The 17,473-nt window shown below is 43.4% G+C and overlaps 1 protein-coding gene across 1 annotated transcript in view; it reads left to right on the plus strand.

The window, feature by feature from the left end:
• Nucleotides 1–17,473, plus strand: part of LOC109865560 (inactive dipeptidyl peptidase 10) — a 199,924-nt gene that overhangs the window by 31,869 nt on the left and 150,582 nt on the right. Inside the window, exons 2-3 of the mRNA XM_020453840.2 lie at nt 6,256–6,370; nt 8,913–9,008. Coding sequence (XP_020309429.1) covers nt 6,256–6,370; nt 8,913–9,008 — 211 coding nt within the window. The remainder of the gene's footprint in view (nt 1–6,255; nt 6,371–8,912; nt 9,009–17,473) is intronic.

The raw sequence follows: 17,473 nt of genomic DNA on the forward strand, positions 1-17,473 counted from the left end.
GTGAAGTTGGATGGAGAGCATTTGTGAACAGCAGTTTTCAGTTCTTTCCACAGATTCTCGATTGGATTCAGGTCTGGACTTTGACTTGGCCATTCTAACACCTGGATGTGTTTATTTTTGAACCATTCCATTGTAGATTTTGCTTTATGTTTTGGATCATTGTCTTGTTGGAAGACAAATCTCCGTCCCAGTCTCAGGTCTTTTGCAGACTCCATCAGGTTTTCTTCCAGAATGGTCCTGTATTTGGCTCCATCCATCTTCCCATCAATTTTAACCATCTTCCCTGTCCCTGCTGAAGAAAAGCAGGCCCAAACCATGATGCTGCCACCACCATGTTTGACAGTGGAGAGGGTGAGTTCTGGGTGATGAGCTGTGTTGCTTTTACGCCAAACATAACGTTTTGCATTGTTGCCAAAAAGTTCAATTTTGGTTTCATCTGACCAGAGCACCTTCTTCCACATGTTTGGTGTGTCTCCCAGGTGGCTTGTGGCAAACTTTAAACAACACTTTTTATGGATATCTTTAAGAAATGGCTTTCTTCTTGCCACTCTTCCATAAAGGCCAGATTTGTGCAATAAATGACTGATTGTTTTCCTATGGACAGAGTCTCCCACCTCAGCTGTAGATCTCTGCAGTTCATCCAGAGTGATCATGGGCCTCTTGGCTGCATCTCTGATCAGTCTTCTCCTTGTATGAGCTGAAGGTTTAGAGGGACGGCCAGGTCTTGGTAGATTTGCAGTGGTCTGATACTCCTTCCATTTCAATATTATCGCTTGCACAGTGCTCCTTGGGATGTTTAAAGCTTGGGAAATCTTTTTGTATCCAAATCCGGCTTTAAACTTCTTCACAACAGTATCTCGGACCTGCCTGGTGTGTTCCTTGTTCTTCATGATGCTCTCTGCGCTTTTAACGGACCTCTGAGACTATCACAGTGCAGGTGCATTTATACGGAGACTTGATTACACACAGGTGGATTGTATTTATCATCATTAGTCATTTAGGTCAACATTGGATCATTCAGAGATCCTCACTGAACTTCTGGAGAGAGTTTGCTGCACTGAAACTAAAGGGGCTGAATAATTTTGCACGCCCAATTTTTCAGTTTTTGATCTGTTAAAAAGGTTTGAAATATCCAATAAATGTCGTTCCACTTCATGATTGTGTCCCACTTGTTGTTGATTCTTCACAAAAAAATACAGTTTTATTTCTTTATGTTTGAAGCCTGAAATGTGGCAAAAGGTCACCCACATGACGCCATACACGTGATCTGCGGCTGTGAGGCCAGTTGGACATACTGCCAAATTCTCTAAAATGACATTGGAGGCGGCTTATGGTAGATCAATTAACATTAAATTATATGCCAACAGCTCTGGTGGACATTCCTGCAGTCAGCATGCCAATTGCATGCTCCCTATAAACTTGAGACGTCTGTGGCATTGTGTTGTGTGACAAAACTGCACATTTTAGAGTGGCCTTTTACTGTCCCCAGCACAAGATGCACCTGTGCAATGATTGTGCTGTTTAATCAGTTTATTGCTGTGCCACACCTGTCAGGTGGATGGATTATCTTGGCATAGGATAAATGCTCACTAACAGGAATGTAAACTAATTTGTGCACAAAATCTGAGAGAAATAAGCTTTTTGTGAATATGGAAGATTTCTGGGATCTTTTATTTCAGCTCATGAAACATTGGACCAACACTTTACATGTTGCATTTACATTTTTGTTTAGTGTACATGTGCCTATAGCATAAACTTATTTTCTTTACTTCATTAATATGTCAACTTTTTAACAAACAGGGGGTGTGGAGGTTGAGGGGGAGGGGGCTGTGAGAGGCAAAATAAGCTCTGTGAGTGTGGGGGAAAATATGATTGAAAACACTAAACACACAAAAAAAGTGTTATTTGACACATGGCATCATACTCTGTAATGGCAAAAAAAAATGTAATGTCCTGTTAAAATAACGTCTGCACCTTAAGGATAATTAGGAATGTGATGGCTTCATTTTGAAACGACAAACTTAGGTTGACCTGCCGCTGGAATTGCCCATATAGACTAATGTTGGCCCATAACATTGTATTAACAACTTCATAAATCCTATCCCGAAAACAAGAACCTGCATTATTCTTCAGTTTTGCATTAAGACAGACATAGCTAACAGGGCTATTTTATGTGTATCTACATAACACTTCAACCCTAACTCCCCATAGACCTGTTCTTCTTCTCCCTTGAGTCTCTTCTCTAAGAGATACAGAAATGAAGGCTTTGAATGCATCCCAAATGGCACCCTATTGCATACACATTGCACTACTTTTGGCCAATAGGCCTTGGTCAAAAGCGATGCACCATAAAGGGAATAAGGGTGCCATTTGGGATGCGGATTTTTCTGCTTGCTTATTGCCGGAGCTGTCGGATATTTATTTATGGTTTTCAGTGCCTCTCTGCAACACAGACTAACACCCCGATGTGGAGTACAATATCACATTTGCAAGATGAATGACAGTCTATGACAGAAAATCTAAGGGCAAAAAAATGGGTTGCTAAAAAATGGTGTGGGCAGCCATATTAGTTGTACGACTCTGTTATTTAGTTTGGTCTGTAAATCGAAATGAAAACTCTGTCTAGACTGGTGAAAGTAAAGAAAGTTAGACTTGCAGTGCTTGTGGGCGACAAGATTGTCTTGTTGGATTTACTGTTGCGCTTTGGCTGTCCTTCGCCTATTTTGCCTTTGCCTGTGTCTATGTACAGTATGTGTTATAACACTTTACTTGAAGTGTTATTCATGAGCATATTGTGAAGTGGTGTAAATCTCAAGGGAAAGACCCGTGGTACTGAATGTGGGTTGGGGAAACTGTGATTCTAATGACTTCGGTTAAAAATCTCTGTAGACAAAATAAGAGCTAAGGTCATGACCAGAGGTGGGAAGAAGGGATTAGCACCACTTTGTAAAAGAGATGGCTTTAGCCCGTCCCCTAACCTACAGGCCTAGTCCTGTGTGTGTGTGTGTGTGTGTGTGTGTTTTGTGTGTGTGTGAGAGAGAGAGAGCTGTTGGGTGGGTGGGGGGGGGGTGGGGGGGGGGGGGGGGGGGGGGGGGGGGGGGTCTGTGTGAAACACACCCAAGCTATTTTCTCTTCTCCTGGGGGCTAGGCATTTGTCAGGGCCCTGACATGGTTCCCTAATCCCCATAATGGTAATGGAGAGACGCATTGGGCCAGAACTCTCTCAGTGGCTTTATCTGCTCATAATTGAGTTAATAAATTAAGGATGATGATTCCAAAACTGCTAAATAGGAAATTGGAGAGAGAGAGAGAGAGAGAGAGAGAGAGAGAGATATATTTGAGATGAAGAGAAAAAAGAAGCTCACGCATGGCGGGCTTTGGCAATTTAGAGTTGCTGTCAGTGTTCAAGGACAAGGCAGCCGCTTTTTGTGGTGTTAATGAAATGAGCGTCAGCCCAACCTCTGATAATATATCAGCCGCCTGTGCCCTTTGGGGGCCGAAAATGATATAACACAACGTCCCCAGAACAAGGGCACGCTCCTACGGCTTTGCCAAGGGATGCAAATGCGGATAGCCGGACACGTCACTCCCCACAGCTATTGGAGAGGTGCTTGAGCGTTTGAACATTTTGGGGAGCAGGCGGAATGTGACGGTTTGGTTCACACCTACCTGTGAAACCTCCAAGATACACAGTAAATAAATTGATACAGATACAAACCTCCTTTGAAAAATTGAGCAGAAATGTGACAAAAGCTTTTTGAAACGGCAACCTTGGTCTTATTGGCCATATTTCTACTTCACCTTCTTGCCAATCACAACTCAGAAGTGGACCGGAGGCCAATAATCCCCTCCCTGTACCTGCAGGGTTTTGTGGGTAAGTGAGGCCAGGAAAGCCAGTGGTTTGGGACATGTGGAGAGAGGGTCTTAATGTTGCCACCTTATCAGAACTAGCAGATATAGATGAAGGACAGAACCTATTTAAGACCACTGAGGCAGAACTCCTCTGACACTGAGCCACAGCTTCTTAAAGGCCCAGTGCTGTCACAATTCTGTTTTTGCTTTGTATCATATTTTTATTTATTTTTTATTCATTTTTTTTAACCTTTATTTAACCAGGCAAGTCAGTTAAGAACAAATTCTTATTTTCAATGACGGCCTAGGAACAGTGGGTTAACTGCCTGTTCAGGGGCAGAACGACAGATTTGTACCTTGTCAGCTCGGGGGTTTGAACTTGCAACCTTCCGGTTACTAGTCCAATGCTCTAACCACTAGTTAGTTGAAAATTCAATCTGCACAGGACCTTCTAATCAGCAGGTTCGCATGGGCAGCAGTTTCGGCTTTTCATGGTGACATCTCCATGTGGTAAAATGGTTAATGAACCAATAACAAAGAGATTTTCAAACCTCTCTGCCACTAACAGCTAGTTTTCAGTTTTCCCTGCCCCACTCAGACCACACCCAAACAGTCATAGCAAAATTATTGCTTCATAAAAAGCAATTTTTGCTCATTTTAAAGTTGTAATATGCAGAAATCGCTCCGCCATATCCTGCTTACCTAAACTCTAATAGTTCACCTAATTTCAGTTTATGTGACAAAATAAGCTAGTATAGTGTAGAGAATCATTGTACCATCTAAACCACTGTGAAATATATTTTCCATAACCACAAATATTGTTGTTTCAGCTGTTTGAAGGTGGCGTACAAAACTGAAAGTAAGAATGGGAAGCATAGCAATAGCTCACATAGAACAGATCTACTGCTTCTTAGACTTGCTTTCAAGTAGAATCACATATCTATGACTCATGTGAATTTGGTCAGGTCACCCAAATAGTTAGACATTGCCACTTTAAAGGAAATATGTTACAGTAAGGTACTTCATTGTTACCTAGAAATGATTTGACATTGATATAAAAATGGCTGCATTGGGCCTTTAACCCACCACTGCATGGCTATTGAAGCAGACGGCCATCTTGACCTGTCCTTTCGCCACCATGTTAAGCTGTAAAATTGTTGAATGCAAAACATGTAGTCCTATGCCCGAGTTATGTTTCTGTCTTGTCGAATAGGGGTTATGACACACGGTGGTACTGTAGCACAGCTGGTAAAAGGCTGCTTGTTTGTGCCGGGGAGTTGCTTCAGTAGTCATGAAGTAGGAGTATGAGAGAGAGACTCCGAGAGAGTTTTTAATGAAAGCTAGTCAACCATGCAAATAGCCTTTCTCCCTTGAAATGCAAATTATGAAATATTACCTTGCATTTTTCATGAAGTCCCTCAATACACTTTCCTCTGAGCCCCTCCATGCAGCTTACAAACAGCTGCTTACCTTTGAGTTGAATTTCAACACAGAATGCCATAATGTTGCTCGTGTTTATCATTGAGCCCCACCGCGCAGCTTAGATTGAACAATATCATGCAGTTTATTTTGAGACCCACCATGAAGCTGGTTATCAATGCTACTATGCAGCTTACAATGAGCCCCACCATGCAGCTCAAGGTGAAATGCTGAAACCTGTAGCTAGCACATCCACCACAATAAAGCTGAACATATACTTAACATTTTTGCGAATATCATTTCCTAGTTTACGTTTTTCTACTCCTACATGATTAGATGTTCACTTTCCTGTCGAGGTCATTGCTATTCTGACACAATGACCGGCATTCAATCATAACACATTATGCTGTTTAAGTATTCTGTTTTTTCTTAGATTGTTTACATTATATTGTAGGGGTCAACCCATGCTGACCCATTCTGCTGCCTATTGTGTCCCTGCTTTTAAAAAATGTATGTGTATGACGTGCTCAGTGTCTGTGAACTGTGAATTGGATTTGGCTTTCAATTGGACTTTCTAGCAATTCAACCATATGGCTATATTTTTTGTAAGCTCCTACATAACTGACTCAACATAGAATGACTCACGTATTGACAATCTGTGGTCTTCAATCAAATAGTTTGTATGGATGAATGCAAGAATATCTTGGACTCAAATCTGAAAAATGCATGTAGGGCTGTTAGCATGTTTATCCCTGTGTTTTGTGGCTCTGTACACTGTATGTCTAGGTATCTCCACTTTGTTATTTTTTAGAACTCCCTTTTAATAACTGTTTCTCTCTCTCTTCCCCCCCCCCCCTCTCTCCCTCTCATCTCTCATTCTTACACTCCTTTGCCTATGCTCTCGCTCGCTCTCTCCCTTGTCCCCTCCTCCTTCTCTCTCTCTCTCTCCCTCCCTTCATCCCCCCTCTCTCTCTCTCTTTACAGGACCTTGGTGCGGGAGCTCCACCTGAGAGGAACTGGAAAGGGATTGTTATCGCTCTGCTGGTTATATTGGGGGTCTGCTCTCTGATCACATTGTCTGTCATCCTCCTCACTCCAGGTACAGAACTGGGCATGGAGAATTAGTACATTACTTTATTAACCGGAGTTGTGTTCTGCAGGAGAGACATAGCATCTGTCCCAGAGGTGGTTCAGTGCCTATGGTTTGGTAGACTATTGGTGACAGTAAGGAAATTAGCCCCAAAATGGTATTATTGCTTAACATATATATCTCAACTTTCTATGATAAATTTTGGGCTACATGCTCAGTTGTGCTACTCATTTCTCATTTTTGCCAGCACCTTTTATACTAACTTAATATCAGCACTCAGCTGTTGATCGACCTCCTCAATTTACTGCAATGAAGAACAGTTTATGCTGAGTGACGTACTCAGACATGTTTGGAATGACTCACAGATACAAGGAGACCACACTGTCCCCTGATGTTCCAACCCCTCGAATGTCTGCTGGGCTAGCTATCTATTGCATGTGGCTGCCACATCATTTACAAACAGGAGTGCTCTGTAGTTATCCAGCCCGGGCCAACATGGCTGACATTCAAAATCATTTGGCCCTCCTCTCTCTCTCTCTCTCTCTCTCTCTCGCTGCACAATTAGCAGCTGTCCAAGTCAACATTAGTTTACAATTGGCTTAACAACATTCTATTTTACTGATGGCTTAACATTTTCTAATTAAAACATGTTTACAAAGGCAATGTTTACACAGCTGAGGGATTTCAGGTTGGATAACAACCTATTAATGACCATTGCGTGTGTGTGTGTGTGTGTGTGTGTGTGTGCATGCGTGTGCGTGTGCGTGCGTGTTCAATTGTTTTCTTAATATATATAATTTCTCCATATCACTTTCTTTACTGTCACCTCTCTCTTTCTGTCTTTCGCTCTTCCTCTCCCTCTCCCTCCATCACTCCCTCTCCCTCTCTCTCTCCCTCCATCACTCCCTCTCCCTATCCCTCTCTCCATCACTCCCTCTCCCTCTCCCTCTCTCTCTCCCTCCATCACTCCCTCTCCCTCTCCCTCTCTCTCTCCCTCCATCACTCCCTCTCCCTCCATCACTCCCTCTCTCTCTCCCTCCATCACTCCCTCTCCCTCATCACTCCCTCTCCCTCTCCCTCTCTCTCTCCCTCCATCACTCCCTCTCCCTCTCCCTCTCTCTATCCCTCCATCACTCCCTCTCCCTCTCCCTCTCTCTCTCCCTCCATCACTCCCTCTCCCTCATCACTCCCTCTCCCTCTCCCTCTCTCTCTCCCTCCATCACTCCCTCTCCCTCTCCCTCCATCACTCCCTCTCCCTCTCCCTCCATCACTCCCTCTCCCTCTCCCTCTCCCTCTCCCTCTCCCTCTCCCTCTCCCTCTCCCTCTACCTCCATCACTCCCTCTCCCTCTCCCTCTCCCTCTCCCTCTCCCTCTCCCTCTCCCTCTCCCTCTCCCTCTCCCTCTCCCTCTCCCTCTCCCTCTCCCTCCCTGCCTCACTCTTACACCCCTGACTCCCTCTCCCTCTCCCTCCATCACTCCCTACCTCACTCGTACACCCCTGACTCCCTCTTCATCTGCATTTAAAAGGTTGCTCGAAATATCTGCCTCTAGAGCAGGTGAAGCCATTTATATGCATCCAATCTTCTTATAAGACTTTATCCTAACTTATTTTATTCATAAAGGCTAAAGTAAGCATGACACTCTCAAGAGTCCTGCCAAAAAACATACATAGCTGCCCTAGATTAAAGTCCCTGTTTACAGACCACTCCACCTCTTCTATATGCGATATTCATCTGAGTGTCATTAGTCTGACTAAAGCATAGACCTAAGACATTTTAAACACCTAATATGCTTCTGTGTACACTCTTTCATTTAACTGGTTGTTTGGATACTGGATGCTGATTGGACGTGCAGCGTTCCAATCCATGCTGTATTGGAACCTATGCCTGCTAACAGTTCCATCTAAAAATGATCAATAAGAATATCATGTTCATGTTGCTGTCCGGATCATCTCTTGTATTTATCTCAACTTGCACATTATTTCCCCTTGCTTCCAACCTGGCATTTAGTTTGGTACAGCGTGGGTCACTATAAAAACTCTGTCTGCCTGTCCGACCTCGGAAACAATGTTTCACTTTTGAATTTCGATCTCTGTAGTACCGTACATGGAGTGAAAGGTGACACCTTAAACACCTTAAACATATATTGGATCAGATTACCCTACCCTAAATGCTTACCTTGAACATCAGGGGCAGCAACGTAAAACTGATCTTAGGTCAGTGTCTCTAGTGGCAATCTCTTGGCGGCATCTGCCTGGGATAACTTCTAGGTCAGGACCAAGGAGGCGGTCTTGTCCTTGATTGGAGACTGACCTGATGCTTTCTGGTAACTGGGTTCCTCAGAAAGACTTTGACGCAGCACACGTTACATCACAAAACAAGAAGCAATAGAACTACATTTTGCTACTAGCTCCTTGTATGAGAGAATAAACAATGCTGGGGAATATCAATAACGATAATGATAAAATAAGGATTTGATCATTATTGAGTTCCCAGTATTTATAGAGTTTGGAATTAAAGCACCTTTTCCCCCAATTTTTTTGTTGTTGCAGCGGACAGCCAAGCTGGCAGTGATAGCAAACTCACTGTGGAAGATCTGTTCAAGCCTGAGTTTGTGGTCCATGACCCAGAGGCCAAATGGATCAACGGTAAGTGCCAACACGTACTGCACAGTGCTGCCTTTTGGCGACCATAAAGAGATTTTAGAGCAGCTCATGATTTGTTGATGGAGCGCTCGTCAACATAATGGACATTTTGATGCAACTTGGTTGCAATGATTTGGTGAGGAGAGTCGTGTGTAACATGGTGCATGTCCTTTACACAAGGTGGCATAAGATTGGCTACGAACAGTCCTTAGTCTCAATGTTGGGAGTTTATTGTTGCTGACGTTAATGTGAATATGTCGTTATTTAAGTGTTTTTGTCACTGATCAGTGTGTTATTAGCCCTAAATAACTGTGGCAGGGTCGAGGTGGAGCTATTGCATTGGTCTTTGTGTTCAAAGTTAGCCTTCAGTGATACAGAGTATCTCACTTTGGCTGCCTGCGCTACCTACGAGCTGTCTCATTGTTCCCAAAATAACATAATCAGTTATACCTATATCTGTGGTATGAGTGAGAATGCTTCAAAACGCCTGGAATTAAACTGCCTCGTTGAAGCACTTAGCACATTTATGTAAAAATACACACACCTTCATATCCCTTCTTTGACATGAACAAGATCTTGATATGCTGCGAGTCTGCAGTCGGTTCTGCGAAGCGAAAATAAAGGGCAGAGTTAGTTGGACAACAAAGGGACGATCCGTCGCCTGGCGCAGTAAAACCAGCTTGTGTAATTCATCGTCAAACTAAACTAGGCTTGCATGTCTCATGCAAGGCTTGCACTAAACTAGGCTTGCATGTGTCATGTCTCCCCTGCCTTCATGTATGTATTTTCTTTCCCTCTGGTACATATTTACATTGTATTGATTCCTTTTCTGCTGGAGGGGGCTTGTATGTAAAAAAATAAATAAGGCCCTGTTAGAGCAGATCTCTGACTAAAAGCATTAAGTGAAGCACAAGTGAATCTGATTATGGTTGCGTTGTATGGAGAGGATAACGATAACTTTCACAGGATAGGACTCCGACTTCCTAAGATGCTCCTGGGGATCCAAGTTACCATCCGTTTCTCTATTCTGCTCCCCTGATGCCATTTGAGTTGTTTGTATCAGATTCCCTCTCTGCCCATAACTGCATGACTTCGCTTGCTCGCAGCCAGAGGGTACGGGGTAGAGGCAAGGCCTTTCTGTTCATCAATATTTAATCCCCTCAGTGACACTTCTCCACTATCTCCACTGCACCATCTCAATCCCAGAGCTGACCTCAGGCTAGAGATGGAGAGGGCTAACATTGCATCGAGCCAGTCAGAAATCTAGGTTTATGGGGAACGGCTTTGATGATAGATGGACCCCAGACAAATAGGATGAAATAACAAATAGACAGGGAGTGTAACATGCGGGAGCCGAGATTGAGCGTGGTGTGGCTTTGGAGGTTTTAGACGATCCAGATATTACTTTTTTGAGAGAGAAGCTATAGAAAGTATAGATTGGAAGGTATACTGTGTGTGGAAATGTATATGCGCAAGGTTAGATTAAAAATGATAGTTATTATAGATTGCAGAGGGTGAATGGGTGGAATACATTAAATGGTTGATGGGAGAATCAATGACAGTGTAAACGGAATGTACAGTAGAAACCTTGATTGATGCTGCCTCTCTTAAGCACATGAGGCTAAAGAGTCCAGTGACAGAGATCAAATGCTTTTCCTAGGGATGGATGATACAAATTGATGTTAAGAACAAATTATTGGTAAGACGGAAGGGAGTGATTAAGAGTTTAAATGAGTGAAATCAGTTCTTAAAAAGCCTGGGGAATCAGGTACTGTATGTCCTGTATGATTAGGTGTAATGGAGCCAAGGTTTTACAGACCATTGTTCCCCAGAAACATCACCGTTTGAGCTTGTCGCTATTACGTATCCCTACACTTTCATTGGATATGTATGTACCTGTAGAGTTGGATAGCTATATACCCAGCAAACATGTAACGTTCCTACAACAGTTAGGTAGCATTCCATGCCAAGATAAGAATATCTCTCTATGCATTCATCCATCCCTTTTTCTTGTCAGTTGGCGATAATTCAAATTTTGCATCATCGCATGTTGATGAATCGTAATTCCAGTGTGTGCTCAGTTATTATTCATAAATCGGTATAAACATTACAGGTAGATAGCTGGATAATGAATGTGCAAGTGTAAAGTATGAAGTAGAATATGTAGCCCAGCTGTTTTATTTTGTGTTGGCATTTGTGTGTGTATGCCTCTGTGTATGTGCATGTGTAACAGTCACAGTCAGCCACTGTCACGCAATGCTCTCTCTCTGGGCTGGGCTGTCAGTCTCTATCAGTATTGGCACAGCCTTTCCTTGGGGGCTGAACATCCTCAACCTGCCAGTCACAATCTGGTGAGAATAGTACGTCACATCAACTTGCATCTTATAATTCAGTCACATAGCACAGGAGTTACCAGTTGGCTCCATTACTCTCTCAAGTCTTAAGGCAATTGCCAGTTTTGGGGGCAATGTTGCCAAGCAATGTTGCTGGCAACAGAGCAGTGTATGAGACACTGGTGCAAATGATGAGCAATGAGCAACATGGACATGAATAATATACACTGCTCAAAAAAACTTTTTTCTTTACATAGTTGAATGTGCTGACAACAAAATCACACAAAAATGGATCAATGGAAATCAAATTTATCAACCCATGGAGGTCTGGATTTGGAGTCACACTCAAAATTAAAGTGGAAAACCACACTACAGGCTGATCCAACTTTGATGTAATGTCCTTAAAACAAGTCAAAATGAGGCTCAGTAGTTTGTGTGGCCTCCACGTGCATGTATGAACTCCCTACAACGCCTGGGCATGCTCCTGATGAGGTGGCAGATGGTCTCCTGAGGGATCTCCTCCCAGACCTGGATTAAAGCATCCACCAACTCCTGGACAGTCTGTGGTGCAACGTGGCTTTGGTGGATGGAGCGAGACATGATGTCCCAGATGTGTTCAATTGGATTCAGGTCTGGGGAATGGGCGGGCCAGTCCATAGCATCAATGCCTTCCTCTTGCAGGAACTGCTGACACACTCCATCCACATGAGGTCTAGCATTGTCTTGCATTAGGAGGAACCTAGAGCCAACCGCACCAGCATATGGTATCACAAGGGGTCTGAGGATCTCATCTCGGTACTTAATGGCAGTCAGGCTACCTCTGGCGAGCACATGGAGGGCTGTGCGGCCCCCCAAAGAAATGCCACCCCACACCATGACTGACCCACAGCCAAACTGGTCATGCTGGAGGATGTTGCAGGCAGCAGAACGTTCTCTACTGCGTCTCCAGACTGTCACTATTGTCACATGTGCTCAGTGGGAACCTGCTTTCATCTGTGAAGAGCACAGGGCGCCAGTGGCGAATCTTGGTGTGGCCAATCTTGGTGTTCTCTGGCAAATGCCAAACGTCCTGCACGGTGTTGGGCTGTAAGCACAACCCCCACCTGTGGATGTTGGGCCCTCATACCATCATGGAGTCTTTTTCTGACCGTTTGAGCAGACACATGCACATTTGTGGCCTGCTGGAGGTCAATTTGCAGGGCTCTGTCAGTGCTCCTCCTGCTCCTCTTTGCACAAAGGCGGAGGTAGCGGTCCTGCTGCTGGGTTGTTGCCCTCCTATGGCCTCTTTCACGTCTCCTGATGTACTGGCCTGGCTCCTGGTAGCACCTACATGCTCTGGACACTACGCTGACAGACACAGCAAATCTTCTTGCCACAGCTCGCATTGATGTGCCATCCTGGATGAGCTGCACTAGCTGAGCCACTTGTGTGGGTTGTAGACTCCATCTCATGCTACCACTAGAGTGAAAGCACTGCCAGCATTCAAAAGTGACCAAAACATCAGCCAAGAAGCATAGGAACTGAGAAGTGGTCTGTGATTATCACCTGCAGAACCACTCCTTTATTGGGGGTGTCTTGCTAATTGCCTATCATTTCCACCTGTTGTCTATTCCATTTGCACAACAGCATGTGAAATTTATTGTCAATCAGTGTTGCTTCCTAAGTGGACAGTTTGATTTCACAGAAGTGTGATTGACTTGGAGTTACATTGTGTTGTTTAAGTGTTCCCTTTATTTTTTTGAGCAGTGTATTTCATATGAAGTATATATTTAACTTAAAACTCAATTTCCACATTTATTTTCTCATCTCCTATTGCTTTTTCTTGCCTGTTGGCTGCCTCATCTGTACTGGAATTTATTAGCTAACAAACAAGCATTAAAGAGGTGTTGCCTTGGGCATCCACTCAACCTACTGCCAGTCAAGTCAACGGCAACGCAGACAAGGATAACTATATTTAAAAATGTTTTACTTCAGCATTTTATGCTAGGAAGTGTAAATGGTATTAATCAAGCCAGCCAGCTAGTTAAACATACAGCAACTTTAAAAAAACGAAATGTAAAATCTACATGACACTCTACATGACAAGCTAGCGAATTAGCCTGTTTGTCCCATTGACATAGCATGGGTTACGGTTAATATGCTAATCGATTAGCATGAGCATCACTGTGGATATTTCAGCAGTTAAACATGACAAATTGAACACAGTATGTATTTATTTACGCCTCGTGATGTAATATTGTAGTGGAGCAAAATGCGAGATGTGAATGGCCAACATTTCACTCCAACATGGGAGTTGATTTCTCTCTTGCTTCAGCTCAAAACGGTTGCGATGTTTTCCAAAATATTTTGGAGAACAGTCTGATCACATTACCAATATCTGTGCTCTGATTGGAGGATTCCTACAAATTGCCCAATAAGTGGAGCTGCCAATCAACATTCCCAGATAATAGAAAGTTGCTAAATAGTGCAAAATAGTTACATCAACCATTGCTGGCAACATTGCTCGACAATATTACTTAATAAAATTCCCAGTGTATCATGGCCTTTATCCTTACTAGTAGTTTCAGTAACCACTCAGTTCTATTATGTCCTAAATCTTACCAGTCAACTCTGTTACTATGTAACATTTTAATTCTGTGACTCCCTCGCATCCAGTCAACTCTGTTATTCTGTAACATGTCAACAAAAATGTTTTTCTTCCCTTGTAACAGTTTCTTGTTTTAAACTGTATGTTGGGTAATGCATTGAGCTGAAATAATGTATACACTCTTGGATGTTTCATTATACTCTCAGTTATTGCGGGTGGTTCAGGATACGGTTATGTCATGAGAAATCCCACCCAGACAGACACCCTAAGGCACAGGGATCAGTGCAGTTGATGGGTACTGAAACATATGTTCACATACTGTACCGAAGTCTTAAATGCGGAAGTGCTCACAATGGCTGGCATCTGCCCCTTGTCCATACAAGGTTAGTTATACCCACCCAATTTGAACTTACCGATGAAAAATGCTTGCGCATTCTGACACAACAACAAAACATGGACACTCACTGAACGACTCAAGTTATGATTACACAAATGCAGAGATATGTTGACTCATTCTAACATATGTCGACCCCTGCTGAACCTACTGCTGCAATCTTACCCACATACGTGCACCCGCTGGCACAATCTTTCCCACGTAAATGCACTTTCAAATACATTTAATTTTACTGACTCATACCGACACATTGAAAGCCGGTCAGATTCATCCTCATCCCTATTTGCACAGACATAGCCAATGATGGTAAGATGATCAGTGTTGTCAACTGCCCTGAGGTGAGTAGTTCACCGTGGCACACATCAGTGCACTGTGTGACACGTTTCATTACTCACACTAGGCGAGTGCTTGGTAAATCATTGTTTTCATCCACACCGCCTATTCTAAATGGAGGATCTGGCGTGGGCCTATAGCCCTAAAGCTACACAGTCCATGATTAGGGTAAAGGCGTTCAGGGGAGGCAGAATTTAGAGTGTGTAGAGAGGACAGCTCAGCTTGGATGTAGGCTGCTTGAACTTACTGTTTAGCTACAAACTGTGGTTGAGTTAAACAGTGATATCAGACCATGCTCCAGGTTTATTTATCTTTCTTTAGATTGCCAGATTGCTGAAGAGCTCTGAACTTTGTGTGTCACTCTCACCCCACCAATATGCTTCATTTTGGGTTCCGTCACAGTAACCCTCCTCCCCACCTGGATTCACTCTAATTTACCTGATTAGCTCCGTAATTAATTCAATTAAGTCACTATACTCCCCTGCCGCTTGCCATTAAGAAGCCAGAGGTAAAGAACGGCCTCAGTCTTGTCGGCTGCCAATGATCTGTAGAGCAGGATGCAAGGAACGGATCAGAAAGTACAATGGTGTCGCTTTTAGAGTGTTTTTCTACTTGCATGCTTCTGCAGCATCGTTCTCCGGGGTTAATGAGAAATCCCATGCTCCGGTGCCTGCCATTAATTAACAATAGAGGCTCCTCAAGCTGCATTATAGGGCATCAGAGTAGGGGAGAATACACCAGGTGGGTGTGAGTGTGTGTGCGTGCGTGCGTGCGTGCATCCGTGTGTGCACGCGTGCATGCGTGTGTGCGTGCGTGGGGGCGTGGGGGGGGGGTGAACGGATGTGATATCCTTACACCTTTCTCAGACAAATATTCTGTTTCTGCGGTGCAGAGGCCACTATAAAGCTTGATGTATTCACTATTCTACTCCCTCTGTTGCAAGGCTACTGTGACACCAATCAATTACAGCAAATGCTGGCTCCCCCATTATCCCAGTTCTGAACAGTGAGGGAAAATTATTAAAACTATGTCTGCAACAGTATATTTTTTTCTCTTTTTGCCTCTTCTGCTCTCATTGTTCCTAGTTTTACATGAGTTGTTAGGAGTTGCACTGTGTGCCTCAATGTGTCTGTTAGTTCAGCATAATCATAATAAGAGAAAAATCCTGCCACTGTGTCTTATTCTCCAAGTCACCAGTGTGTTTTTCCTGCTTATGTTGCGTAGAAGATATCTTTTGATTTGGAATACCCAACAGACCTGGCAAAAATACAGACAGAACGCTTCTCTCAGAAAGATACACATAGATAAAGAGTAAGAAAGAAATAGAAAGACAGGGAAACATGTATACTTCCAGAGATATGAAAGAGATGTAGGAGACATTTTCTTCAATGTGGGACGCGGAAACAGTGAGGTCTCTAACATAGAAGTAGAGCAGGAGACGAACATAGAGGGAAAGGGAGATACCTGTCTCGGTCTCTGATGAGAAGAACCCTTCCATTCCCGTGGTGTTCCTCACACCCATGTGTGACAGTTGAAGATGACTGCCTCTAATGCCTGTTGATTGTCTTTATCGGAATCTGTCATCAGCCAGACAGTGGGTTTCCAGCCCAGTGGATTCCCATTTATTTCCCAATCCCATAACAGGAAAACTGGCAACATTCTCCCTCCACCATAATTTGCAATGAACCACAACACTCCACTCACCCCTAAGGTAGCCTTTTTAATACACAGTAATGCACCGTTCCATCCTGTGTCACACTGTTTCGACAGAAAAGGCCATTTAGTGGCATCCTAACGAGTCTAGGGTATTGATTGGCTCTCACCTGGTGGTGAGGAGGAGGGAGGGCCAATGAGAGCAGACAGTGATGTATTGGATAAGGGTTCCTAGCTGACAGGGCTCAGCACTAGGCCAGCATGGGTTAGAGCTACCAGTCACTGCTCATTTAGAAGTTTGGAAATCGACTCTATCAAAGCGCATAGGACTCTCACTTTAAAGCTGGCAGGTTTTAACTGACACTTACATTGTGTGGATCCTCTGACCTTCATAGTATCTCCTGTGTGACATTTACAACTGTCTACTGACTGCAAATACCTCTGTCTTTCCTCAGCATTGATCACATCAAAGAAAGTCAAGACCATGAGACAACTATGTCTAGCCCATGTGACGCAGGTGCACCATCAATAACTGGGATCAAATTAGAGAGAAATTGACATTTTCGTGCTGCAATACTAGAATAAATTGATCAGTACGAGGGGGTACCTGAATAACCGGCACTATATCTTTCCTTGAATTGTCGTTAGCTACCTGTCATGCAATTTGTGTTGTGTGTATAACATAATGCTATAGGAAATACAGTCATTAAAATACAGTGCATTTGGAAAGTAGTATTCAGACCCCATTACTTTTTCTACATTTCTTTTGTTACAGCCTTATTCTAAAATTATTTAAAAAAAAATTCTCATCAATCTACCCCATAATGACAGGGAAAAAACATGTTTTTAGAAATGTGTGCAAATGTATTACAAATAAAACATGTAAATATGACGGTCGCTGCCTGCACCTGCATGCCCGACTAGCATCACCACCCTGGATGGTTCCGACCTAGAATATGTGGACGTCTATAAGTACCTAGGTGTCTGGCTAGACTGCAAACTCTCCTTCCAGACTCATATCAAACATCTCCAATCGAAAATCAAATCAAGAGTCGGCTTTCTATTCCGCAACAAAGCCTCCTTCACTCACGCCGCCAAGCTTACCCTAGTAAAACTGACTATCCTACCGATCCTCGACTTCGGCGATGTCATCTACAAAATGGCTTCC

The sequence above is a fragment of the Oncorhynchus kisutch genome, linkage group LG2 (genome assembly GCF_002021735.2).
Source record: "Oncorhynchus kisutch isolate 150728-3 linkage group LG2, Okis_V2, whole genome shotgun sequence".
NCBI classification, from domain to species: domain Eukaryota; kingdom Metazoa; phylum Chordata; class Actinopteri; order Salmoniformes; family Salmonidae; genus Oncorhynchus; species Oncorhynchus kisutch.